At 50.4% G+C, this 21,804-nt stretch overlaps 2 protein-coding genes and 2 non-coding genes across 19 annotated transcripts; 3 read left to right on the top strand and 1 right to left on the bottom strand.

Annotated features, from left to right (window-relative positions):
• Nucleotides 1-533: 533 nt before the first annotated feature.
• Nucleotides 534-20,134, top strand: AGBL5 (ATP/GTP binding protein like 5). Of its 15 annotated transcripts, none has more exons than XM_033176289.1 (17): nucleotides 1,545-1,674; nucleotides 2,776-3,036; nucleotides 3,257-3,428; nucleotides 3,749-3,912; nucleotides 4,475-4,652; nucleotides 4,920-5,098; nucleotides 5,533-5,989; nucleotides 6,478-6,647; nucleotides 7,156-7,291; nucleotides 8,255-8,457; nucleotides 9,045-9,259; nucleotides 12,850-12,987; nucleotides 16,681-16,833; nucleotides 18,144-18,256; nucleotides 19,083-19,216; nucleotides 19,603-19,723; nucleotides 19,841-20,130. In XM_033176289.1, exons 2-15 carry the CDS (start codon nucleotides 2,822-2,824, stop codon nucleotides 19,188-19,190), a joined length of 2,601 nt encoding a protein of 866 aa, XP_033032180.1. In that variant the 5' UTR covers nucleotides 1,545-1,674; nucleotides 2,776-2,821; the 3' UTR covers nucleotides 19,191-19,216; nucleotides 19,603-19,723; nucleotides 19,841-20,130. The 15 variants fall into 15 exon arrangements, with proteins under 15 accessions (XP_033032174.1, XP_033032175.1, XP_033032185.1 ...); XM_033176290.1 differs by adding an exon at nucleotides 18,558-18,604 and having other exon boundaries at nucleotides 19,603-20,130; XM_033176294.1 differs by lacking the exons at nucleotides 1,545-1,674; nucleotides 12,850-12,987 and adding exons at nucleotides 1,305-1,435; nucleotides 18,558-18,604 and having other exon boundaries at nucleotides 19,603-20,134.
• On the top strand, nucleotides 671-761 carry TRNAY-GUA. The gene is given in 2 exon segments: nucleotides 671-707; nucleotides 726-761. It is a non-coding gene; the product is annotated as a tRNA-Tyr (tRNA).
• Nucleotides 1,098-1,170, top strand: TRNAA-AGC. The gene has a single exon. It is a non-coding gene; the product is annotated as a tRNA-Ala (tRNA).
• On the bottom strand, nucleotides 19,984-21,277 carry OST4 (oligosaccharyltransferase complex subunit 4, non-catalytic). Of its 2 annotated transcripts, none has more exons than XM_033176298.1 (3): nucleotides 21,116-21,277; nucleotides 20,845-20,982; nucleotides 19,984-20,233 (listed from the first exon to the last, which is right to left on the bottom strand). In XM_033176298.1, the coding sequence occupies exon 2, from the start codon at nucleotides 20,979-20,981 to the stop codon at nucleotides 20,868-20,870; it is 114 nt and encodes a 37-aa protein (XP_033032189.1). In that variant the 5' UTR covers nucleotide 20,982; nucleotides 21,116-21,277; the 3' UTR covers nucleotides 19,984-20,233; nucleotides 20,845-20,867. The 2 variants fall into 2 exon arrangements, with proteins under 2 accessions (XP_033032189.1, XP_033032188.1); XM_033176297.1 differs by having other exon boundaries at nucleotides 21,109-21,230.
• Between the last annotated feature and the right edge of the window lie 527 nt (nucleotides 21,278-21,804).

The raw sequence follows: 21,804 nt of genomic DNA, 5'->3' as shown, positions 1-21,804 counted from the left end.
GAGGGCGGGAAAGCCTGTGCTGCAGCCCCGCCGCCCTCTCCTGGCGCGTAGCCCCCTCCCCGAGCCTTCGGGCCACGCAGCCAGGCCAGCGATCCCAGGGCGGACCATGGGGGTCGGCGCCGCCGGATCCCGCGCCGCGCCGAAGCCTGCAGCGCCCCGCGGTCACCGTCTCTTGCACTGGTCAGGATGAATAGAGCCTGACAAAACCTGAGTTAATTGGCCGAGCGAATGTCCTTCGCGTCAGGAGAATACGCCCGAAGAAGCCGAGGGAACTGTGGAGCAGGAGCAGCCAAAGTGGCCCATCGGCTCTCGAGCAGGGTTTGCGCGTCGCGGTCGCAAAGCTCCTGTGAGTGCGGGCACCACGGCACAAGCGCTGCTCAGGAGCTCCAGGAGGCGGCGGCGGGCTGGGCGTTAGCCATCGTGGAGAAACCACCGCGGGGCGTTGGGAGCATTTTGTTTAAAAGCTGGGAAGCTCAGGGCCGGTGTGGCCTTCGTTCTGGGCTGAGAACCTGAACTTTGGGCAGCTTCCTTTCCTTGCCTTTGGGTGTCTAGCTTCTTCAGCTCTGTGAGGCCCCGGCAGGTTCTTTCAGCGGGAGAAGGCAGTGGTCATGACTGGATGAGATTGTGGTAAGCATTAGAGGGCTGTCAGCAGCACTTTGCCACGGCGGAGCCTTCGATAGCTCAGTTGGTAGAGCGGAGGACTGTAGTGGATGGTAACTGTGGCAATCCTTAGGTCGCTGGTTCGATTCCGGCTCGAAGGACTTCGTGTACCATTTTTAGCCTCAATTTAATCAAATTGTCTCATAAGGGGAAAGGCTTAGAGGCCTCCCGTGACTTAGGATGAGTACTGCCCTTAGACCAAAGGACTCACAGTAGTATGTAGTATACCGTAACACTCTTTGTGCGTTCAGTGTAAATGTGGTAACGTGTTTTAGAGTAAGGTTTTCTGCTTAAGCACACAATTATATGCCTGATTTTTAGAATCTTGTATATGGATGATACTATGCTAAATAAATGTCCTGAACTCTGGTTCATCCGCTGGTCAGTGAACTGTGCAGTGAACCTGTAAGGCAAAGGGAAGCAAGCAAGCAGCAGGCGGGGGATTAGCTCAAATGGTAGAGCGCTCGCTTAGCATGCGAGAGGTAGCGGGATCGATGCCCGCATCCTCCACTCCACATTTTGCGTCCCTCACACTAGAGAACACAAAATGGAGGGATTCCCAGCGCAAGGGGCAAGGTGTTTCATTTTAGACATACAAGACTGTTAAGCGATAAGGTGCTTCACACGATGTTTTTATTTCGCAGTTGAGTCCCAGTTTCTGCCACTTTATCTTTCCCGCCTCCTGGCAGGTAGGCCGTTAACCGTCTTCCGGAAAGTCGCCGCTAGAACCCTCCGGCCACGCCTGGCCGCCAGTCCCCAAACGACAGTCGCTCAGGTACCCACTAACGTGCGAGGAACCCTGCGAGCTGACCAATGGTAGCGAGTTTTACTGGGCGGGTCGCCAGCTGCAGCCGCGGCCAATAGGCGAGAGACTTCTTGTTTCCTGGCAGAGCGGGGTCCCGGCACCGCGGCGCTTGGGTGTTTTTGGGGGCCCGGGTGGAGGGCCCGGGTGCTGGGGCCCGAGGTGCGGCCTCGCTAGCGGGAGAGGGAGCGGGATCACCGGCCCGGAGAGAGGTGAGGGGCTCTGCGCGGACTACGGGCCTCGCCAGCCCCGGCCCAGCCAGCCCCGGCCCCGCCCCCTTCTCTCAGCCCCTTCAGCCCGAGCCCCTCGAAGGCCACCCCGCTCCCGCCCCCCTCCCCCGCCCTGGCTTCCGTGGTGCCGACCCCGCGCAGCTCCGTGGCCTCACCTCTGACTCCTAGGCCCTCCCTGCCCAAACCCCTGCCGCGGGAGTCCGTCTCGACCCCTCCCATGCCTCCCAGTCCCACCCTGCCCAGGACAAGCCCGCTCGGTGTGAACGGTTCCCCGCGAGTCGAGGGTGGAGAAGCCAGCCTCCTGCCCCCGAGTGGTACCCTAGCAGCCCACCTCTTTTAGGGGTGCTCAGAACACCCATTACTCATCCACAACTACTAGGGTAGCTTTCGCAGGGTGCAGTGCTTACGGGGCGGAAGGGTTTGGAAACAAACCCATGCCCTGGCTGGAATGGAGCTCCTGTCGCTAGGTGAGCCCAGTAGCCTTTGGCTTGGCAGAGGCCACGCTGTTATAATTTTCCTCCATACTAGGCATAAGGTAGGAACAAAAAAGGAAGAACCAGCCCTTACAGGGCTCAGGGAAGCAACACGAGAATGTCCGCTCAGTACTTGAGGACAGAGGCTGGAGAGAGGACTACCCATTTACACTGAGAACCTCCGTTCCTCTCTCTGCTCTGTGCTGGAGAGTGCAGAGCCAGAGATCCAGAACGGCCCATCTCTAAAGGTGGCCATGTATGGTGGTGAGTGTGTCGTGGCTAGGTTTGGGAAATCCGACCTCTCTGATTATATTCTCTAATCTTTGGGCTGCAAAGCAGCTGAGAGTTTAGTGTTTTTCAACATAGTTAAGCCACTGTGTTTTATTTGGGAACAGCCAAGCTAAAGTAAAATGTGGTCCCTTTAGGTCATTTACAACCCTTAGTGTTGAAGTACAAAGTGCTGCTCTCTCTTGGCCTTTGCTAGAAGACCACTTCCGTATTTTCTAAGACGGAGAGAGCCTTTTGTTTTATAGGGCACTCCCTAAGAATAGCCAGAGATACCCAGAAAACTCTTCCCTTTCCTCTTTAACCTAACCCTGTTTTTCCCCAGCTCTCAGGGCCAGAGCGGGGCAAGAGGATGCTTTCCCAGCCCCACCATGGAGCTGCGCTGTGGGGGATTGCTGTTCAGTTCTCGCTTTGATTCAGGGAATCTAGCCCACGTGGAGAAGGTGAAATCTTTGTCCAGTGATGGGAAAGGGGTAGGAGGTGGGGCGCCAGCCCTGACCAGTGGCATTGCCTCTTCCCCTGACTATGAATTCAATGTGTGGACCCGACCAGACTGTGCTGAAACGGAATTTGAGAATGGGAACAGGTATATGGAACGAAATGGAGGGTGGAAGAAGGTTCCAAACCCATGCTTCAGTTAGCCCTCTGACTTACCTGTTCATAGCAGCATGCTACCTGTCCTCTTCTGACCCGTCCTCCCTCCTTTCTCCTTGCCAAATAGCCCTGTCCCAGTTTGGCTGGCTCCAGCTCTCCCACAGATCTATCTCCAACCCTTCCACATACCTCTCTCTTACTCTGGTCCTCAGGTCATGGTTCTACTTCAGCGTCCGGGGAGGAACACCAGGAAAACTCATCAAGATCAACATTATGAACATGAACAAGCAGAGCAAGCTGTATTCCCAGGGCATGGCCCCCTTTGTGCGCACACTGCCTACCCGGCCACGCTGGGAACGCATTCGAGACCGGCCCACCTTTGAGGTAAGTTCTCCATGAGGAGGAAAGAAAGACTTGGGTGCTAAAAGTAGAGAGGAAAGTAAAGCGTTTTTGTCCTTGATACCAGTATGAGGCAGGTGGGACAACAGCTTTAAGTATCAGCTTTTGCTCCAGGGTTAGCTGGAGTCCAAGATGAGCCCCCGCCTCAGGAAGCCTAGAAGGAGCCACTTTTCATATAGAAAGTGTCAGAGGGAGGGAAGTTGGTAAAGGTGATAAGGGTGTGAGGTCAGTTCCTGGTGGTCCCAGTAGGAGCTCAGTTCTGACAATGGCATGTTGCCCCTCCCTCTTCCTCCTCTGCTCCTCAGATGACAGAGACACAGTTTGTGTTATCCTTTGTTCACCGTTTCCTGGAGGGCCGTGGGGCCACCACCTTCTTCGCCTTCTGCTACCCCTTCTCCTACAGTGACTGCCAGGATTTGCTAAACCAGCTAGACCAGCGCTTTCCGGAGAACCACCCCACCCATAGCAGGTGCCAGCCCGATTCTTACTGCTGCCACACAGTCCTGGATCAGACAGCACCTGCACTACATCTGGAATTTGCCCTTAGAGCTCTGAACCAAACTTTCATCAGTCTTTTTTCTGTACAGAATGTACAGACAGGACTTCGGGTACCTTTGAAAACTGTTTCTGTATGACCCTGATCTCAGCATATCAACACCTGCCCTCCACTCTTTCACCTGCCCAGTTCAGACCTCTTAGAAGCCCAACTCCCATCAGTTATCCAGAGTTTAGCCAGCACTATGTGACTCAGTACACCTTTTTTATCTGCCCCCACGGAGAACAACTCCAACTACATAAAGTATTCTAGGAAGACACAAACTGGGGAAAAACAAGTTCACCCTGTCCTGTACTCTTCATTCTGGCAGTGTAAGCCCACTCAAATCCTTAGCCTCATTTAACATTGTGAGGGACTATAAGGCCCCAAAGGTTAGGTGAAGGACCAGATTTTGCAAATCCTGGGCTGGTGACAAGGCCTACCTCTTACTAGGACTTTAGGGACTTCTCCTGGCTTAATTATTTTTTCCATGTAGCCCCCTGGATACCATCTATTACCATCGGGAGCTCCTTTGCTATTCTCTGGATGGACTTCGTGTAGATCTGCTGACGATCACTTCCTGCCATGGCCTTCGAGAAGATCGAGAACCCCGTCTAGAGCAGCTATTTCCTGATACCAGCACCCCTCGACCATTCCGTTTCGCAGGCAAGAGAGTGAGTGGAAATAGCATAAAGGTAGTTCTTTGGCCTCTGGCTAGCATCAGGTACTGTTGATGGCTAAAGACTATGTTATCTCTAGGCATCTTGGACACGGCCTCTGCCGGCAGCTTGTGGCAAGGGTGATGGCCCCTGCTCCACTTGCAGACTCAGCCAACTGGAAATCCAGCAGCTATTCCTGCCTCATCCATGACAACCCCCATATACTGTCAAAGTAGAACCATAGTGTAACTGACTTAATGTCTGCTCTCCTCTCTACCTCAGATATTCTTCTTAAGCAGTAGAGTACACCCAGGGGAGACTCCATCTAGCTTTGTCTTCAATGGCTTTCTGGACTTCATCCTCCGACCTGATGATCCCCGGGCCCAAACCCTACGTCGCCTCTTCGTCTTTAAGCTGATTCCCATGTTGAACCCTGATGGTGTGGTTCGGGGACACTACCGGTAAGTGGCTTCCCCAGCCTGTCTGGACTGTTCCCATTCCCCCTCATGCCCTGCATCTCAGTGAAATTCTGTCAGCCTTCTGGCTTCTCCTGTGTTCCCAGTTCTCCTGCACCCTAATAAAGGCAAGCCCATCTCATCTTCCTGAGAAAGCATGAGATCATATCTAGTGGCACTCCCAGAAAGGAACCAAACTAGGATGACTACAGGCCCATCTGGGTGGAGGCAGCTACCCTGAGGAAGCTCCTTAGGGTTCTATGGGGTAAGGGTGACAGCAGATCAAAGAGAGGCCCTGTCTTCAATTCTTTCTTTCCTAACGCAGCTTCAGTCTCACATTTGATAAGTCAGTCTCCTGTGGTCTCCTTCTCATCTACACTAGTGTCTCCTTTAACTGGCCCAGTCCTCTAGAATCTGCTTCAGTCCTTGTTTTCCTACAGCACAGACTCACGTGGAGTGAATCTGAACCGTCAGTACCTGAAGCCTGATGCCGTCCTGCACCCGGCCATCTATGGGGCCAAAGCTGTGCTTCTCTACCACCATGTGCACTCTCGTCTGAACTCCCAGAGTTCCTCTGAGCACCAGCCCAGTCCCTGTCTCCCTCCTGATGCTCCTGTTTCTGACCTGGAGAAAGCCAACAATCTCCAAAATGAAGCTCAGTGTGGGCACTCAGCTGACATGGATAACGCTGAAGCCTGGAAACAAACAGAGCCAGCAGAACAGAAGCTCAACAGTGTGTGGATTATGCCACAACAGTCTGCAGCGCTTGAAGAGCTAGCCCCTGACACCATCCCCCCAAAAGAGAGTGGCGTTGCTTACTATGTGGACCTGCATGGACATGCTTCCAAAAGGGGCTGCTTCATGTACGGAAACAGCTTTAGTGATGAGAGCACCCAGGTGGGAGTCCTAAGAATGTCATGTGAGTGTGCGAAATGTTGCAGGTTAGGAGATGGGGTTGGGCCATGAACAGAGGGAAGATAGCCTTAGGTAGCCTTCTGGCAGGAAGGCCTGTGTCGACTACCTCTGAAAAAGCTTTGAAGGGCCAAGAAGAGATGGCACAGAGCGCTTATGTCTCAATTTTTACATCATGACCTTTTTTTAAGGGTCAAGCTAACTGCATTATAGTCTTCGCTAGAGTCTAGGAATCCAGAGAAGGAAAATTTTGCATGGTTGGAGGGAAGAAGCTAAAAGCTTTAAAAAAAAAGAATTGCTTCCCAACACCAAGAAGTAATGTCAAACTGAGAATTCAAGCAGCACTGATCACTGTTAATGGTTGTGATGGTATCTGCTGTGTATTAAGTCACATGGTCGCATACTTGCCATCTCTTCCTTGCCCCTTGTCCCTTCTGTCTTTCCTTCTGAGTTGACTTTTCTTCCCCAAACAGGTGGAAAACATGCTGTATCCAAAGCTCATCTCCTTGAACTCAGCCCACTTCGACTTCCAGGGCTGCAATTTCTCAGAGAAGAATATGTATGCCCGAGACCGTAGAGATGGCCAGTCTAAAGAGGGAAGCGGCCGTGTTGCAATCTACAAAGCCTCAGGGATAATCCACAGGTTGGGTGGAAGCTGAGATATAGTTGATAAAATAGCTTCCCTAAAGAAAACATCTTAGCCTGGTGTGGTGGCGCATGCCTGTAATCCCAGCTACTCAGGAGGTTGAGGCAGGAGAATCACTTGAACCTGGGAGGCAGAGGTTGTGGCGAGCCGAGATCGCGCCATTGCACTCCAGCCTGGGCAACAAGAGCGAAACTCTGTCTCAAAAAAAAAAGAAAACAACACCCGGTTCAGGGTGTTTGGGAGGGAGGGGACCACCTGAGTCTTCTTAAAAGAGAACCTCACAATTAGCATTATTGTCTTTAGTCTAGGACTCTATTTTTGGGGGACTCCCTGGGTATATGGTACAGTACCAGGGTCAGCTGCTAGTTGCTATGGATTATTAGCACTTTCATTTGTGTTCACTTTTTTCCAAGTGATTGCCTCCTTAGATCACATAAGCTGTTCTCTGTGGTTCTGTCCTGATATCTGTTCAGGCGGGACATTGATAAAGGTCTTTATGTCTTAGCTACACACTTGAATGCAACTACAACACTGGACGCTCAGTAAACAGCATCCCTGCTGCCTGCCATGACAATGGGCGTGCCAGCCCCCCTCCCCCGCCGGCTTTCCCCTACAGATACACTGTGGAACTATTTGAGCAGGTATGAATACATGTTGTAAGTGGGAAAAGGGAGAAACCTTATAGCCTGGAAAGGCCTTCGCTCCTAATGCCTGACTCTAAGGTCCTTTCAAGAGATATTCATCACTATGGCCCTCTCACCACTATGGTTATTTTCCTCAGTTAACAGGAACATAACTATGACTATAATAGTATCGAAAAGATGAACAGGCACTGTATCTGACCCCACATCACAGAGAATCCCCTAGCACCTCTGAGTCAGATTCTTTGCCTCTGGGCTTGTCTTTCTCATTCTATTGGGTTTATTAATTCCTGGGCTCAAAAGCACCCTGACTGCAGTGGTCTTGATGACTCCCATTATCCTAATAGAACTGGCCGGGTGCGGTGGCTCATGCCTGTAATCTCACCACTTTGGGAGGCTGAGGCAGGCAGATCACCTGAGGTCAGGAGTTCAAGACCAGCCTAGCCAATATGGTGAAACCCCATCTCTACTAAAAATACAAAAATTAACTGGGCATGGTGGCACATGCCTATAGTCCCAGCTGCTCAGGAGGCTGAGGCAGGAGAATCACTCGAACCCGGAAGGCAGAGATTGCAGTGAGCTGAGATTGCACACCACTGTACTACAGCCTGGGCGACAGAGCAAGAATCCGTCTCAAAAAAAAAAAAAAAATAGAGCAGAAAGAGCTGCAGGTTACAGAAGGGATTCAAACCCCTTTCCTGCTAGGAGAATTCCTTCATGGTGCCAGCCAGAAAGGACACACCCTGCCCCTCATAATGGAAGAGGGCCCCCAAATTGGTGGTAGTTTAGGGAACAGCTCCAAATCCATTTGCAATAAACAGCCTGGGCACAAAGGTTAGGGCATCCAATGAGCAAAGTATAGGTCTGGCCCCCCCTTCCCTTCCACTGTGCTGTGTACCCACCCCAAGGTAGCAGTCTGGATGGGAGGACCAGCATGCTGAGCCAAACTGGACTACCCCACAGGTGGGACGAGCTATGGCCATCGCAGCTCTGGACATGGCGGAATGTAATCCATGGCCCCGAATTGTACTGTCAGAGCACAGCAGCCTTACTAATCTACGGGCCTGGATGCTGAAACATGTACGCAACAGCCGAGGCCTAAGCAGCACTCTGAATGTGGGTGTCGGCAAGAAGAGGGGCCCTCGAACTCCACCCAAAAGTCACAAGTAAGGCCAGCAAAATAGGAGGGAGAAAGGGTAGGACAGTGGGACAGGGCTCTAGAGCTAGGAGTTCCAAGGGATTTATATTCCTTTTCCATCCTCCTTAAAGTGCTAAATGGCAAATCTTTTCAGGGTAAATTAAAATTAGTAAGATGTTTATTTTTTGAGAATGGGATCCTTTTCCCTTTTACTCTGAGCTATATACCGCTAAGAGATCTGAGTATCAGGCTAGGGATTCACTGCTGCAGAGCCCTGCACAGAATCAAATATAATTGCAGTGGGGCAGGCCTCAGCTTCCAACGGTTGTGAATGACTGACTGAAGGGAGTTCAAGGGTCAGTGCCAAGGCAGTAGGGGGAAAATTCATTGGGAGATAAAGCTGCTCAGGGATGGCTGTTAGGACATTTTGAGATTAGCTGGTATTCCCTAGATAGATACTTCATCCACAGACATGAATTCCCCACTTCTCCCTTGGAATGGGTCCCTGTACCTTTTTACCCCAGAGGTGAAGCTTTACTGAGCAGCAGATCCTAGGGAAAGCCTTAGGACACAACCTTCCTGGCCCAGGTTTAACTGGCATCTGCTTCTTTGCAGTGGGTTGCCTGTTTCCTGCTCCGAAAACACCTTGAGCCGGGCACGAAGTTTTAGCACTGGCACAAGTGCTGATGGTAGCAGCAGCAGCCAACAAAATTCTCCACAGATGAAGAATTCCCCCAGCTTTCCTTTTCATGGCAGTCGGCCTGCAGGGCTGCCAGGCCTGGGCTCTAGTACCCAAAAGGTCACCCACCGGGTGCTGGGCCCCATCAGAGGTAAGCCAGTCTGGGAGCCCCTGCAACATGTGTTTGGTTGTCTGGGGCACTGCTGGGGGAAGTAAGAGCTTGAAGATATACTCTTGGCCCAGGACCAAGGGGTGAATCAATAAAATTAGTTTGTAGCAGAACCTGTGGCCTCTCCTACGACCTTGGTGTTCCCTGCGGCATGATTCCAGAGTGGTATTGTGTGTGGCCAGAGGGGGAAGTCTGGGTATCTGGGCTTTAGTGCATGCTAGGAGCCAGGGAAGTTTCCAAGGATGAAACACTAGCTGAAGCAGTGCCAAACAGGACATGGAGCCTCCACGTCAAGGATAATGTCAGTCTGTCTTCATGGGGGCAGTTAAGGGAATGTCCTGAGAATCCAAATTGCAGCACTACAGAATGATGGGGAATCTTATCTGTGGTCTTTATGGGCTAAAATTGTTCCTGGCTTCAGAGCTCACTAAGAAAGTGGTATCAGGCCGGGCACAGTGGCGGCTCATGCTTGTAATCCCAGCACTATGGAAGGCTGAGGCAGTCAGATCACTTGAGGCCAGGAGTTCAAGAACAGCCTGGCCAACATGGCAAAACCCCGTCTCTATTAAAAATACAAAAATTAGCCAGGCATGGTGGTGCACAGCTGTAATCCCAGTTACTCAGGTAACTGAGGCAGAAGAATCGTTTGAACCCAGGAGGCGGAGGTTGCAGTGAGCCAAGATCGTACCACTGCACTCCAGCCTGGATAACAGAGCAAGACTGCCTCAAATAAAGAAAAGAAAGTGATATCAGAAGGATTCTAACTCTTCCAAAGAAAAATGGAACAACTGCAGACAATTTCTTTTCTAGGTATAAAATGCAGCAGTCTAGCTCTTTCCAGCAGTGAGCACAGCTGCTTAACTGTCCATTAGTAGCCCCCTGGGTTTTGCCTAATGAAACCCTGCCTGATAAGATTCTGGGTCAAAATTATATACCAGAAACAGATGGGCCTTTAGGGAAAAAGAGGAAATTAATGGGAGTAACCTGGATTGCAAAGGGGAAGAGACTGTTGTAGTGCCACTTCTGGAAACCACAAATCAATATTGTACTGGCCTCTGCACTACAGAAATCTTGCCCAGAGTATGCAGGCTTGTCAGCTGGGGCTAAGTCTTGCAGCATATTCATCCTTGTTAGCTTTTCGCAGCTTGCACCCTAGCTACTGGTACAGACCAGACATGTGCTGTGTCAGTGGCTGTGTGAATCTGACTGCTAGTGAGAGAAGCCATGGAGGAGAGGGTGATGGTCCTTACCAGCTGTGACCATTGAGATATTCTATCCCTGACAGGCAACTTGATTATCTGCTTGTATTCCAAGCCCCATTGTTTGAGAGTCTGTCTTCATCAGGAAAGGACACTTGTGCACTGTGTTTGAAAACTAAAGTAATAATAATGCCTTATATTTACATAGCATTTAACAGTGAACAAGGTAATACCACATATATAAATTTCATTTAATCCTCACAAGGACCCTATGGGATGGATGGTGTTTCCATTTTTCCAACAAGGAAACTGAGGCTATTTAAGAATGGTTTCTCCAAGATTGCACAGCTATTCCAACTTACATCTTCTCATGCTCCAGTATGCCTAGTTTCCCATGGTAAATCTACATAAAGTTCTTCTTCTATTTCTTTTCCTTTCTTTTTTTGAGACAGAATTTCGCCCTTTCACCAAGGTTGGAGTGAAGTGGTGCAATCTCAGCTCACTGCAACCTTCCACCCACTGGGTTCAAGTGATTCTCCTGCCTCAGCCTCCTGAGTAGCTGGGATTACAGGCACCCGCCACCACGCCCAGCTAATTTTTGTATTTTTGGTAGAGATGGGGTTTCGCCATGTTGGCCAGGTTGGTCCTGAACTCTTTACCTCAGGTTATCCACCAACCTCAGCCTTCCAAAGTGCTAGGATTACAGGCATGAGCCACTGCAGCCAACCTCTTTCTTTTTTGGTCAGCCTCTTCTAGCTCTTAACTCATAGTTCCTGGGAATTCCTTCATCAGCATCCTAAGTTCTTCTTTCCTCACTACAAAGGGAAATAGTAAAGAGCCTTTTCTATGTTGTCACTGGAATATTCTAGGCCCCTCTTTTTTCTTTTTATTTGAGACACTTTCGCTCTGTTACCCAGGCTGGAGTACAGTGGTGCAATCTCAGCTCACTGCAACCTCTGCCTCCTGGGTTCAAGCGATTCTCCTGCCTCAGCCTCCCAAGTAGCTGGGATTACAGGTACCCACCACCACGCCCAACTAATTTTTTGTATTTTTAGTAGAGATGGGGATTCACAATGTTCGCCAGGCTGGTCTCGAACGCCTAACCTCAGGCAATCCACCGCCTCAGCCTCCCAAAGTGCTGGGACTACAGGCATGAACCACTGTGCCCGTCTAGGCTTTTTTTTGAGATGGAGTTTCGCTCTTGTTACACAGGCTGGAGTGCAATGGCGCAATCTCGGCTCACCACAACCTCCGCCTCCCAGGTTCAAGTGATTCTCCTGCCTCAGCCTCCTGAGTAGCTGGGATTACAGGGATGCGCCTTGATGCCCGGCTAATTTTTTTTGTATTTTTAGTAGAGACAGGGTTTCTCCATGTTGGTCAGGCTGGTCTCAAAACTCCTGACCTCAGGTGATCCACCCACCTCGGCCTCCCAAAGTGCTGGCATTACAGGCGTGAGCCACTGCGCCTGGCTAGGCACTTTTTAATCACTATTTTATTGACATCCTCCCTGCCCCACTTCCAATGCACAACATTGCATTGAGCTCCTTGAGGTGAAGGACATGTATTCTATTTCTCTGTTACTTCCCCTACCAATAGAAAATATGCACAGTCAGTACCAAGTAATTCCTGGTTGATTGACTTGAAACTTAATAGGGGAAACAGGACAGTAAATACAACATGAGAGCGCACACACACTGTAAACATCCTGGGGGTCTGGGGAACTACTGTGGTAGATAAACACAAGAGTAATTAACCAAATAATGTTCAGTTAAGAAATAATTTGAAAAATAGGTAGCCAATAGTTTGACAGAAACATTCCCAAAGTGAGAAATGACAGCCAGGAGCAGGAACAGAGCTGGTGGGTGGAGAGGACAAAAAGCATGTATACCTAGGTGGATATGCAAAAGGCCAAGCCCATCACCAAGGAGATTAGGTGAAGAGAGAATTAGCTGAAATGTCTTGAGAACAAGGATTATGAGCTTAACTGAGACAATGGCAACAATTGTGTGTGTCTACGAATGGGAATAAACCTAAGACTGTGTAAGACACTGTCTATGAACTGTACATATTGGACAGGAAACGGGAGGTGAGATGACCAGAGCCAGTACCAGTGTCTGGAAAGGAGAGAGAAGTATTAGAAAGAGAAGTGGCAGGATTCAGTGATGGTAGAAGACAGAGGAATTAAGAGGGCTTTAAGGCTACTTTTTCCACTGCGAACAAAAGCTTCAGGAAGTGTCTCCTAACACGTGTACTTATGCCCTTAGCACCTAGTCCTGTGCCTGGCACTTAGCGATCAGCAAGTATTTGTTGAATGAATAAAAAGCAAGAAGTTGGGAACCAAATGAATGCTTGTCTCACCTTTCTACCCCTCAGAGGACATAAATCAGGTCTGTGATTGTCCCAGGGATTCACTGAGATCTGGAGTGCTACATGAAAGGACAGTTCCAAAGATGTTCAGGGAGGATGACACACAGGGTCTTGGCACAAGTCAAATAACTGCTGCTGTAAATGGTGAGACCTTAGAACACCCATTCTGACTAATTCAAGGGGAGGTCAGTCTCTCCTCAGACCTCTCAGACCTTTGTCCAGTACTATCCTACCGCCCCCAAAATGGAACATCTGGCTGGTTACCATAAGATACCATTTCATAACCCCTGGAAGCAGAGCTGATGACGTCACTCTTGCACTCTTGCTCTTTCTTTCTCGCTTGCTTTTACCCTTTCCTGGGGTAGGGTGAAGGTTTGTCCCTTAATACGGTTTCAACATGCCTCTGTGTGTAGATGTTTCTCAAATTATCTAAACTATTTCCTCTATCAAGTTCATGATTTCTGCCTACTGTGCACTGTCAACTGGACATCATCCTGACATCCATTTTAATCACAGAATTACTTGGATTTGGGCCCTAGACTATCTCTGTCATTGGTGGTAGCTAATGTTTTAGGTTATTTGACTATAACAAGCCACACAAGTCTCGATTTCTGTTATCCTATTGGCAACCTGTGCCAACTCTCACTAGCCCCCTAACATCTGGTTGTTTCTGATTCTTTTTTTGAGACAGTCTCACTCAGTCACCCAGGCTGGAGTGCAGTGGCGTGATCACAGCTCACTCCAACCTTTGTGTCCCTGGCTCAAGTGATCCTCCAGCCTCAGCCTCCCTAGTAGCTGGGCCTACAGGTGCACACCACCACACCTAATTTTTTTTTTTTTTTAAGTAGAGACGGGGCTTCGCCAAGTTGCCCAGGCCGATCTCAAGCTCCCAGACTCAAGTGATCCAGCCGCCTCAGCCTCCCAAGGCACGTGAGCCACTGTGCCTGGCGTTTTTGACTCTTGACCACCGTCTTAACCTATAATTGGTACCCAGCATATTTCCTCATAGTAGCTTCCATCCTGAGATCTCTCCCTTTCTTCTTTATTCATACAAGTAGGTTTTTTTTCCATTCAGATTTTTTTTTTACCATTTTGTTTTGGAATCTTTTTTTTTTGAGACACAGTCTCACTCTGTCTCCCAGGCTAGAGTGCAGTGGCCCATCTCAGCTCACTGCAATCTCCACCTCCCGAGTTCAGGTGATTCTCCTGCTTCAGCCTCTGAAGTAGCTGGGATTACAGGTGCCCACCACCATGCCCGGCTAATTTTTTGTATTTTTAGTAGAAACGGGGTTTCTCCACATTGGTGAGGCGGGTCTTGAACTCCCGACGTCAGGTGATCCGCCTGCCTCGGCCTCCCAAAGTGCTGGGATTGCAGGTGTGAGCCACCATGCCTGACCTGGCTTGGACCTTTCAAAAGTATTCTTGTCACTGCCTGCTAATTCCCAGTGTGGCTGGGAAGATGAAGTTACTGTCACTTCTTAAGTTACAGGATTTTCATATCCAACACGTTTATTAACAGTCAGTTGGCATGCTGGCACCTCTGGTGAATTCAGTTCTATGAAAAGTTAATAGTCCATCGGTTTGAGAGCATTTGGCACCTGCTGTTCCTCTGTGATGAGGAAGGACATGCCAAAGCTGCAAGCCTCCCCACCCCATCCATTTACCATCTGCCCCCCTTGGGCCCCACCATTCAGAACTTGTAGTAGTTTAACTCTCTAGACATGAGTGGACCAGAGACAGCTGCCCCAAAGGATATAACTGTATGCTTTAGACTCCCAAAGATGATTGATCCAGCTCATGGTGTATAGTGGGTGTCTGCTGTTCAAGTAAACAAAACATTGATAAAGGTCTCTGGTTTTTCAGGCAGTATTTTACAGGCACTGTGATATATAGTGTTAGAGGCAACAAAGTCCCTACTCCCAAGAAACTCAAGTTCCAGTTAGAAAAAATACTAGCTTATATTTCTTGAGTCCTCTGTGCCTGTAAGTACGTTACACATACTAACTTAATTAAACAGAAACCATAAACTACTAGCCACACAAACAAAGAATGAAGATAATGAGGAGAGAACAATTAATGCTGCCTGTAATGGTCAAGTAAGCTTCAGAGAGGTAACATTTGAGATGGTACATGAAAGATGGTAACGATTTCATTAGAAAAGTTAACAGTTCCAGAGGAACCACACCCAACTAATAGCCATAGGGTCTACAGCAGAGGGTATGAAGAATCAAATCAGCATCCTACTAAGGATGTGTACACTGGAACTATCGTGGGCAAGGCTTTGAATGTGTAGTATTCAAAAGTTTAGACTTCATCCTTTAGAAGAGCTTCAAGCCCAGTGCAATGCCTCACACCTGTAATCCCAGCACTTTGGGAACTGAGGGAGGAGGATCGCTTGAGCCCAAGAGTTCCAGACCAGCCTGGGTAACATGGTGAGACTCCATCTCCACAAAAAATTTAAAAATTAGCTGGGCTTGGTGGCATGCACCTGTTGTCCCAGCTACTTGGGATGTAGGTGGTCAAGTTTGCAGTGAGCAATGTTCATGCTACTGCACTACAGCCTAGGTGACGGAGTGAGACCCTGTCTCCAAAAGAAAAGGGAAGTCAGGTGAATGCAGAGATAGAATTGTAGGATTTGATTACACAAATGCAAATCTAAGGAGGAGTAGGAAGATGAAACAAGTTTCTAGCTGTTGGGTTTTGCATGAAGACAGGGAGAATGAAAGAAAGGGAGAGAATGAGTTTTGTTTTGTCAAGGGGACTTTCTTAGGAAGAAATTTCCAGTGGACAATTAGAGCTGGATTTCAGGAGAAAAGGGCTAGAGACTAACTTGGGAGTTTAACAGTAAGTAGAGCAAGAGAGGCTCAAGGACAGAATGATGGGGGAAGACTTGACATTTAAGGGGCAGGAAGAACAGCTGGAAGAGAAGCAATTAGTGGTAAGAGGGGAACCAAGGAAATCTGTGTTAGCTAAGCTCACTAACTTCTTTGCCAAAATAATGAACTGGGCCAGGTGCGGTGGCTCATACCTGTAATCCCAATACTTTGGGAGGCCAAGGTGGGTGGATCTCTTGAGTCTAAGAGTTCAAGACCAGCCTGGGCAATATGGCAAAACCCCGTCTCTACTAAAAATACAAAAATTAGGCTGGGTGTGGTGGCTCACACCTGTAATCCCAGAACTGTGGGAGGCCAAGGCGGGCGGATCACAAGGTCAGGGGTTCGAGACCAGCCTAACCAGCATGGTGAAACCCCGTCTCTACTAAAAATACAAAAATTAGCCAGGCATGGTGGTACGAGCCTATAATCCCAGCTACTCAGGAGGCTGAGGCAGGAGAATCGCTTGAACCCAGGAGGAGGAGGTTGCAGTGAGCCAAGATTGCACCACTGCACTCCAGCCTGGGCGACAGAGCAAGACTCCATCTCAAAAACAAAACAAAAAAACAAAAATTAGCTGAGCATGGTGATGTGCACCTATAGTGCCAGCTACTCAGGAGGCTAGGTAGGAGGATCACCTGAGCCTGGGAGGTTGAGGCTGCAGTGAGCCATAATCGTGCCATTGTGCACTTCTTCAGCCTGGGTGACAGAGTGGAAACCTTTTATCAAACAACAACAACAACAAACTGGCAGGATGAAGGCTGGTGGAGAATGGATAACTGTAATAAACAGTAGATCTTTCTACCCATCTTATATTAATAGTTACTTCAGGAGATGGATGCGGGTCTGATGACAAGCTTGAAAAACGGCATCTTTTGACCAGGGAAGCCAGCAAGTCAGTGAAGGCTGCCTCATAGTGCCCCACTTATTTGCCCTTTTATCTGCTTGTATCTCTTCCACTCAGAGCCCCGAAGCCAGGATAGGAGATGGCGGCAGCAGCCACTGACCCATCGTCCTGCAGGCAGCCTTGCTCCATCCCCAGCTCCTACTAGTTCTGGCCCAGCCTCCTCACACAAGCTGGGCTCCTGTCTACTGCCCGATTCACTCAACATACCAGGTCTGTACCCGCTGCCACTGAAATCTGGGTTTGCCAGCCTCCTCCATGGCCAGCCCAGGTTCTTTAAGCCTAGTTGGGAGACCAGGGGAGGGGCATCAGTTATCCTCTTGGTATCCTAAACCTCTAACACTGGTGCCTTTGTATAGGAAGCTGGAATTGATTCATGTCTTTGTGTAATAAAACAGTAGTTAACATTTATTGAACATTTACTATGTGCCAGGCACTGCTCTACACATTTAATCTCATTTAATCCTCTTTTTTTTTTTTTTTTGAGACGGAGTCTCGCTCTGTCGCCCGGGCTGGAGTGCAGTGGCCGGATCTCAGCTCACTGCAAGCTCCGCCTCCCGGGTTCATGCCATTCTCCTGCCTCAGCCTCCCGAGTAGCCGGGACTACAGGCGCCCGCCACCTCGCCTGGCTAGTTTTTTGTATTTTTTAGTAGAGACGGGGTTTCACCGTGTTAGCCAGGATGGTCTCGATCTCCTGACCTTGTGATCCGCCCATCTCGGCCTCCCAAAGTGCTGGGATTACAGGCTTGAGCCACCACGCCCGGCCTAATCCTCATTTTTACAGTTGAGGAACCTGAGGACTTTTTGTCTACCTGCAAAGTGCTACTTATGCAAATTCCCTGACTCCAGGAGCTGGGCAACATTAGACAAAACAGGAGAATGAAAAAAGCATGACAGGTCTTTCTCCTGTCAACACTGCTAAATGTTGTGTGTAGCCGTATCATTCACACAAAACTTAAGCCATCTCTTCTTCTTTAAATTACAGACCCAGCTATATAAAGAAATGGATGGGAATTATTTTAAGATTGTAGTCCAACATGTTCTACCTCACTCAAAGACCCCTACTCCCAACTTGTCTACTCTCCTCAGTGGGTAGCACTGAACCCACCAGTCCTGGGTAGAGCTGACTTGATCCTCAAATGCTAAACATGTGATTGGGGTAGGCCCTGCAGCCTATAAATTGACACAGGATTTAAGCTTGGGTGCATTCCGATTCTAGCCTGGAGTTGCTGCTCCACCCCTTGGACCAGACTAGAGCCTCAACCAGGGGTGAGTTTGCTGCCCAGGCAACATCTGGAGACATTTTTGGTTATTACACTGAGGGGGGAGATGAGGAAACAGCATATATTGTTTAGAGGCTAAGAATGCTACTAAACATCCTACAATGCACAAGAGTACTCCCCACGATAAAGAATTATTCCACCCAAAATGTCAACGTGCCAAGGTTGAGAAACCCTGATCCTTTGGAAGTTACCTCCTCTTCTCTGTGACCCCTACCCTGATCAGTTTCCTCTGTTCCCTAGGGAGCGGCTGCTCACTCTTGTTCTCCGGGGACAAACCAGAGGCTGTCATGGTAATCGAAAAAGGTCTGCTAGGGACTGGAGCTCGGATGCCCTGCATCAAGACTCGATTGCAGGTAATATTTTTGGGTCTTCAGCACAACTACTCTGGCAGAACCCAGCAAGGCACTGTTCCTCTGGGTAGTGGGAGGGAAAATGCTCAGCACTGCTTTACTGCCTCTATGCTTGGCCACATCAGAGAGCTTCTCTGGTGCCTGAGTGCCTGTCTGTCCAGTCCCCCTCCTGCCTTCCACCATCCCCATCAGCCAGGTCATTTGCTTGCTTTCAACCTGTCCCTGCCAGATATACCCCAACTTCAGCCTGCTAGCTTTGGCTTTCCCTGCCCCTGCCCTTAGCTTCTCCTCTCTTTCTGCCCAGACCTGCCCGAGGAGAGTTTCCGCCAGGAGGGGTCCCGGATTCCCCAGGTAACACATTTGGTTGCTGCTGCTAGGAACAGCCCCGCCACCAACTCCGATTCAGTCCAGATCCCCATGCTAGGTAAAGTTGAGTATAGGCAGAAGCTGACTGGATGGGTGAAGTGTACACTGCTCTGGCAGGGGCTGAGGCATAGAGGGCTCTGAGACAGGTCTACCAACCCTCACTATCTTTCTACACAGTGTTTCTCTACTCACCCAGACCTTAGTCATGGTGTAGCCATGGCGGTTAAATGCTGGATCTGTTTGCCACCCCTAGTTATAGACTTGGGAGTGCACAGTCATGGACTGAATCCAGGACTTCTCTGGCTATTATCGTGCCTCACCCTCTCAGCTAGAATCCAATGTCCCAGTACCTCTACTGATCCCTATACTACAACACTCTAATGCATGGAAACTCTAGAAGCAAACTAAAAGCAAAAAACTCATGGAAGAATCCAGCCTCTTAGCACAAACCCTGTCCACACAGGCTAGGCCCAGGTTGGGCCGGGGCTCACCGCCGACTCGCAGAGGGATGAAAGGCTCTTCAGGTCCCACATCCCCTACCCCCCGGACCAGGGAGAGCAGTGAGCTGTAGCCGGGACCCTGCTCTGCTAAACCAGGGTGAGCACTTGGGTCCAGTCCCTCACCCCACCCCTCACTTCTGTCCCCTCATTCCCATTTCTGTCATTCAGAATAATTTTCTGCCTTCCCTACTCCTTTTGAGCACTAAGACTAAATGTACTTTCATTAAGAATCTAGTCCCTGATTTTTTTTTCCCCCACCATGGCCACAGTCTTCAATCCAAAGGAAAGAAAACAACTTTTAGTTAGGGCCTAAGGCCTAGGAGCTGGCTGGTTCCAGCAAGAGACCACTGTGCAGTAACCAACTTGCCCATCCTTACCCATCTTCATCTTGCTCCACTTGTTTCACTTTCCAGCCCCTGGTTAGCAGAATAGTAGAGAAGCAGAGTTTTCATAGCCCTGATTCCTCTCTCTTCTCTGTTGCAGGCTGCCTCAGGCCAGGCCCCCACGACCCCGCTCTGCCCCTGCCTTTTCTTCTATATCCTGTAGTCTGTCTGACTCCCCATCCTGGAATTGTTACAGCGGGGGTCCCTTGGGCCAACCTGAGGTCTGTTTTGTCCCTAAATCTCCCCCACTCACTGTTTCTCCCCAGGTCTGATAATGCCTTTATGTTGAAGCCCAAGATATAGCCCCAAGATGGGGTAACACGTGGGAAATATGCTAGTTCCCCTCCAGGCCGCTGATTCCATGTGACAGCCGTTAAGTCCTTGGAATGCCAGCCACGCTGTCCAAAGCATTAAAGAGCAGCACCTTGAGACAGAACAAAACAGGGACCTGCGACCCCTTCCTTCCCTCCACACCACAAGATTTTGGGACCACAAAAAAAAATCTATATTTTTATATTGGGGGTAGGGAGTAGAAAAGCAAGCCCCTATGCTGGGCCCTATTCAGTGGCAGCTTCTTGTTCCATAGGATTAAGGAAGACTTTGAGGAAATAAAAGTTGTTTGGAAAAATCCAGGTGTAGTTGCTTTGTATGTTGTGATGGGTAGAAGGGATGAAGTGAAGTGTGAAGGCCCCTCATACCCTCCATCTTGCCTCAGACTATGTCCTGGAACCCTAGAAAAGAGGGGGAAAGACCTGAGGTAAGGAAAATGCTGCAGCTTTCCTCCGGGGAATCCTTCAGGAAGTAACGTCTATCCATATTCCCTTTATACTTGTGACCCACACTTAAGGCTGGCTCCAAAGCCCCCCTCTTCCTTCTCTATAGCTTGGGTCCGCAGCCAACCCCTGGCCTCAGAACATGGAAACAGAATTCTACATCTGTCACCCCCTCACCAAAAACATTCTGCCCAAATAAGTTCTAAACAACCTGGGGAAAGTGGGAGCTATTTAAGAGCCCAAATCCTTATACTTGGATGGTACCCTCGGTACCTTCGTTCCTACCGGTGTCAGTGCCTCCTTACAACTATACTCCCAACTTGGGCATCTACCTATTTAGGACAAGATGGGGACTGTTAGGGTTAGGAAACCCACTCCCATTCTAGCAGGGAACAGTTTACGGGGAGGGGACAGCGTGCTCTCTACTCTGTGCAGATAAAGGGGACCAGTTCTGGACTGTATCAGGCTTGGCCCGACACTTTCTGATTCCAAGTTTCGAACCCTGCTACCCCTGGCGCGGCCTCGTCACTCAGCTCTGGGGGCTGGGCGCTACAGCCCCGGGCCGTTACCTGGGGCGGAGAAAGCGCCACTTTCATTCCTGCTTCTTGGGATTGTTGACGGCCACGTAGTGATAGAGAACAACAAGCAGGAAGAGCGACACGCCCAGCATGTTGGCGAAGATGGCGAGCTGCACGTCCGTGATCATCCTGCGGAGGAGAGAGGGGCTGAGCCGCGCGGGCTGGCGCACTCCTCGCCCTCGCAAGGACCCGTCCTTGCCCCACGGGCCGGCCACGGCCACGGCGGGACTGGCCCGTGGGACGGCGCCTGCGTGCCTCTCACCTGACCAGTCGGGCTCGGCTCCGACGCCGCCAGCGAACAAGCCCGAGGTAGGAGACCTGGACCGGAACTTCGTAGCGCCAGCACAGGCCCGAACCAGCCGCTTCCGGCGGGGGGCGCGGTCGGGACGGCCTCTCTAGCCCCACCGTCTCGTTGGCTCCGCGCGGCGCCCTACGGCCGCGACTGGGGCGGGGCCACGGGCGCGGCTGCGGTGGGAGGTCCAGCCGTAGGGGGTGGGGCGGGGCCGCGGACGCGCGCCTGGGCCCGGCACTGCACAGCTGGCCGCAGCTGGCGTGGCTCGGGAAGCGGCTAACGAAGCCGTGGTGGCCGCCTCCCCGGGGCCGAGGAGTGGGCTGGGGCGAGGGTGCAGCGGCGAGGCCGGCGGGATACTCCAACCCCCTTCCGGCCCCGGCCCTCGGTACTGCTGTCCACCCTTCGCTTCCCGGCCCGGCCCAACCAGGTGCTTCCTTTGGGCCCTGCCCTCAGTGCCCTCTCCCTGGCTCGGGCGGCGGGGACAGGAGTGGGAGGCGTTGTAGAATGGGGACAGGGCTGGGGCTGCCGGGTGCTCCTTTCTCCGGCGCCAGCCTTTGTGACCCACATGCAACCAAGTAGAACCATCCTGCCTTTTGTGATCTGACCAGGGTCTGTCTTAGCCGGGCTCCCTCCCTCCACCCTACCCCCGGAGCTGGGCG

The sequence above is a fragment of the Trachypithecus francoisi genome, unplaced genomic scaffold (assembly GCF_009764315.1).
Source record: "Trachypithecus francoisi isolate TF-2019V2 unplaced genomic scaffold, Tfra_2.0 Lachesis_group17, whole genome shotgun sequence".
NCBI classification, from domain to species: domain Eukaryota; kingdom Metazoa; phylum Chordata; class Mammalia; order Primates; family Cercopithecidae; genus Trachypithecus; species Trachypithecus francoisi.
The sequence above is the reverse complement of the archived record's forward strand: the minus strand, read 5'-3'. Positions and strand labels throughout refer to the sequence as shown.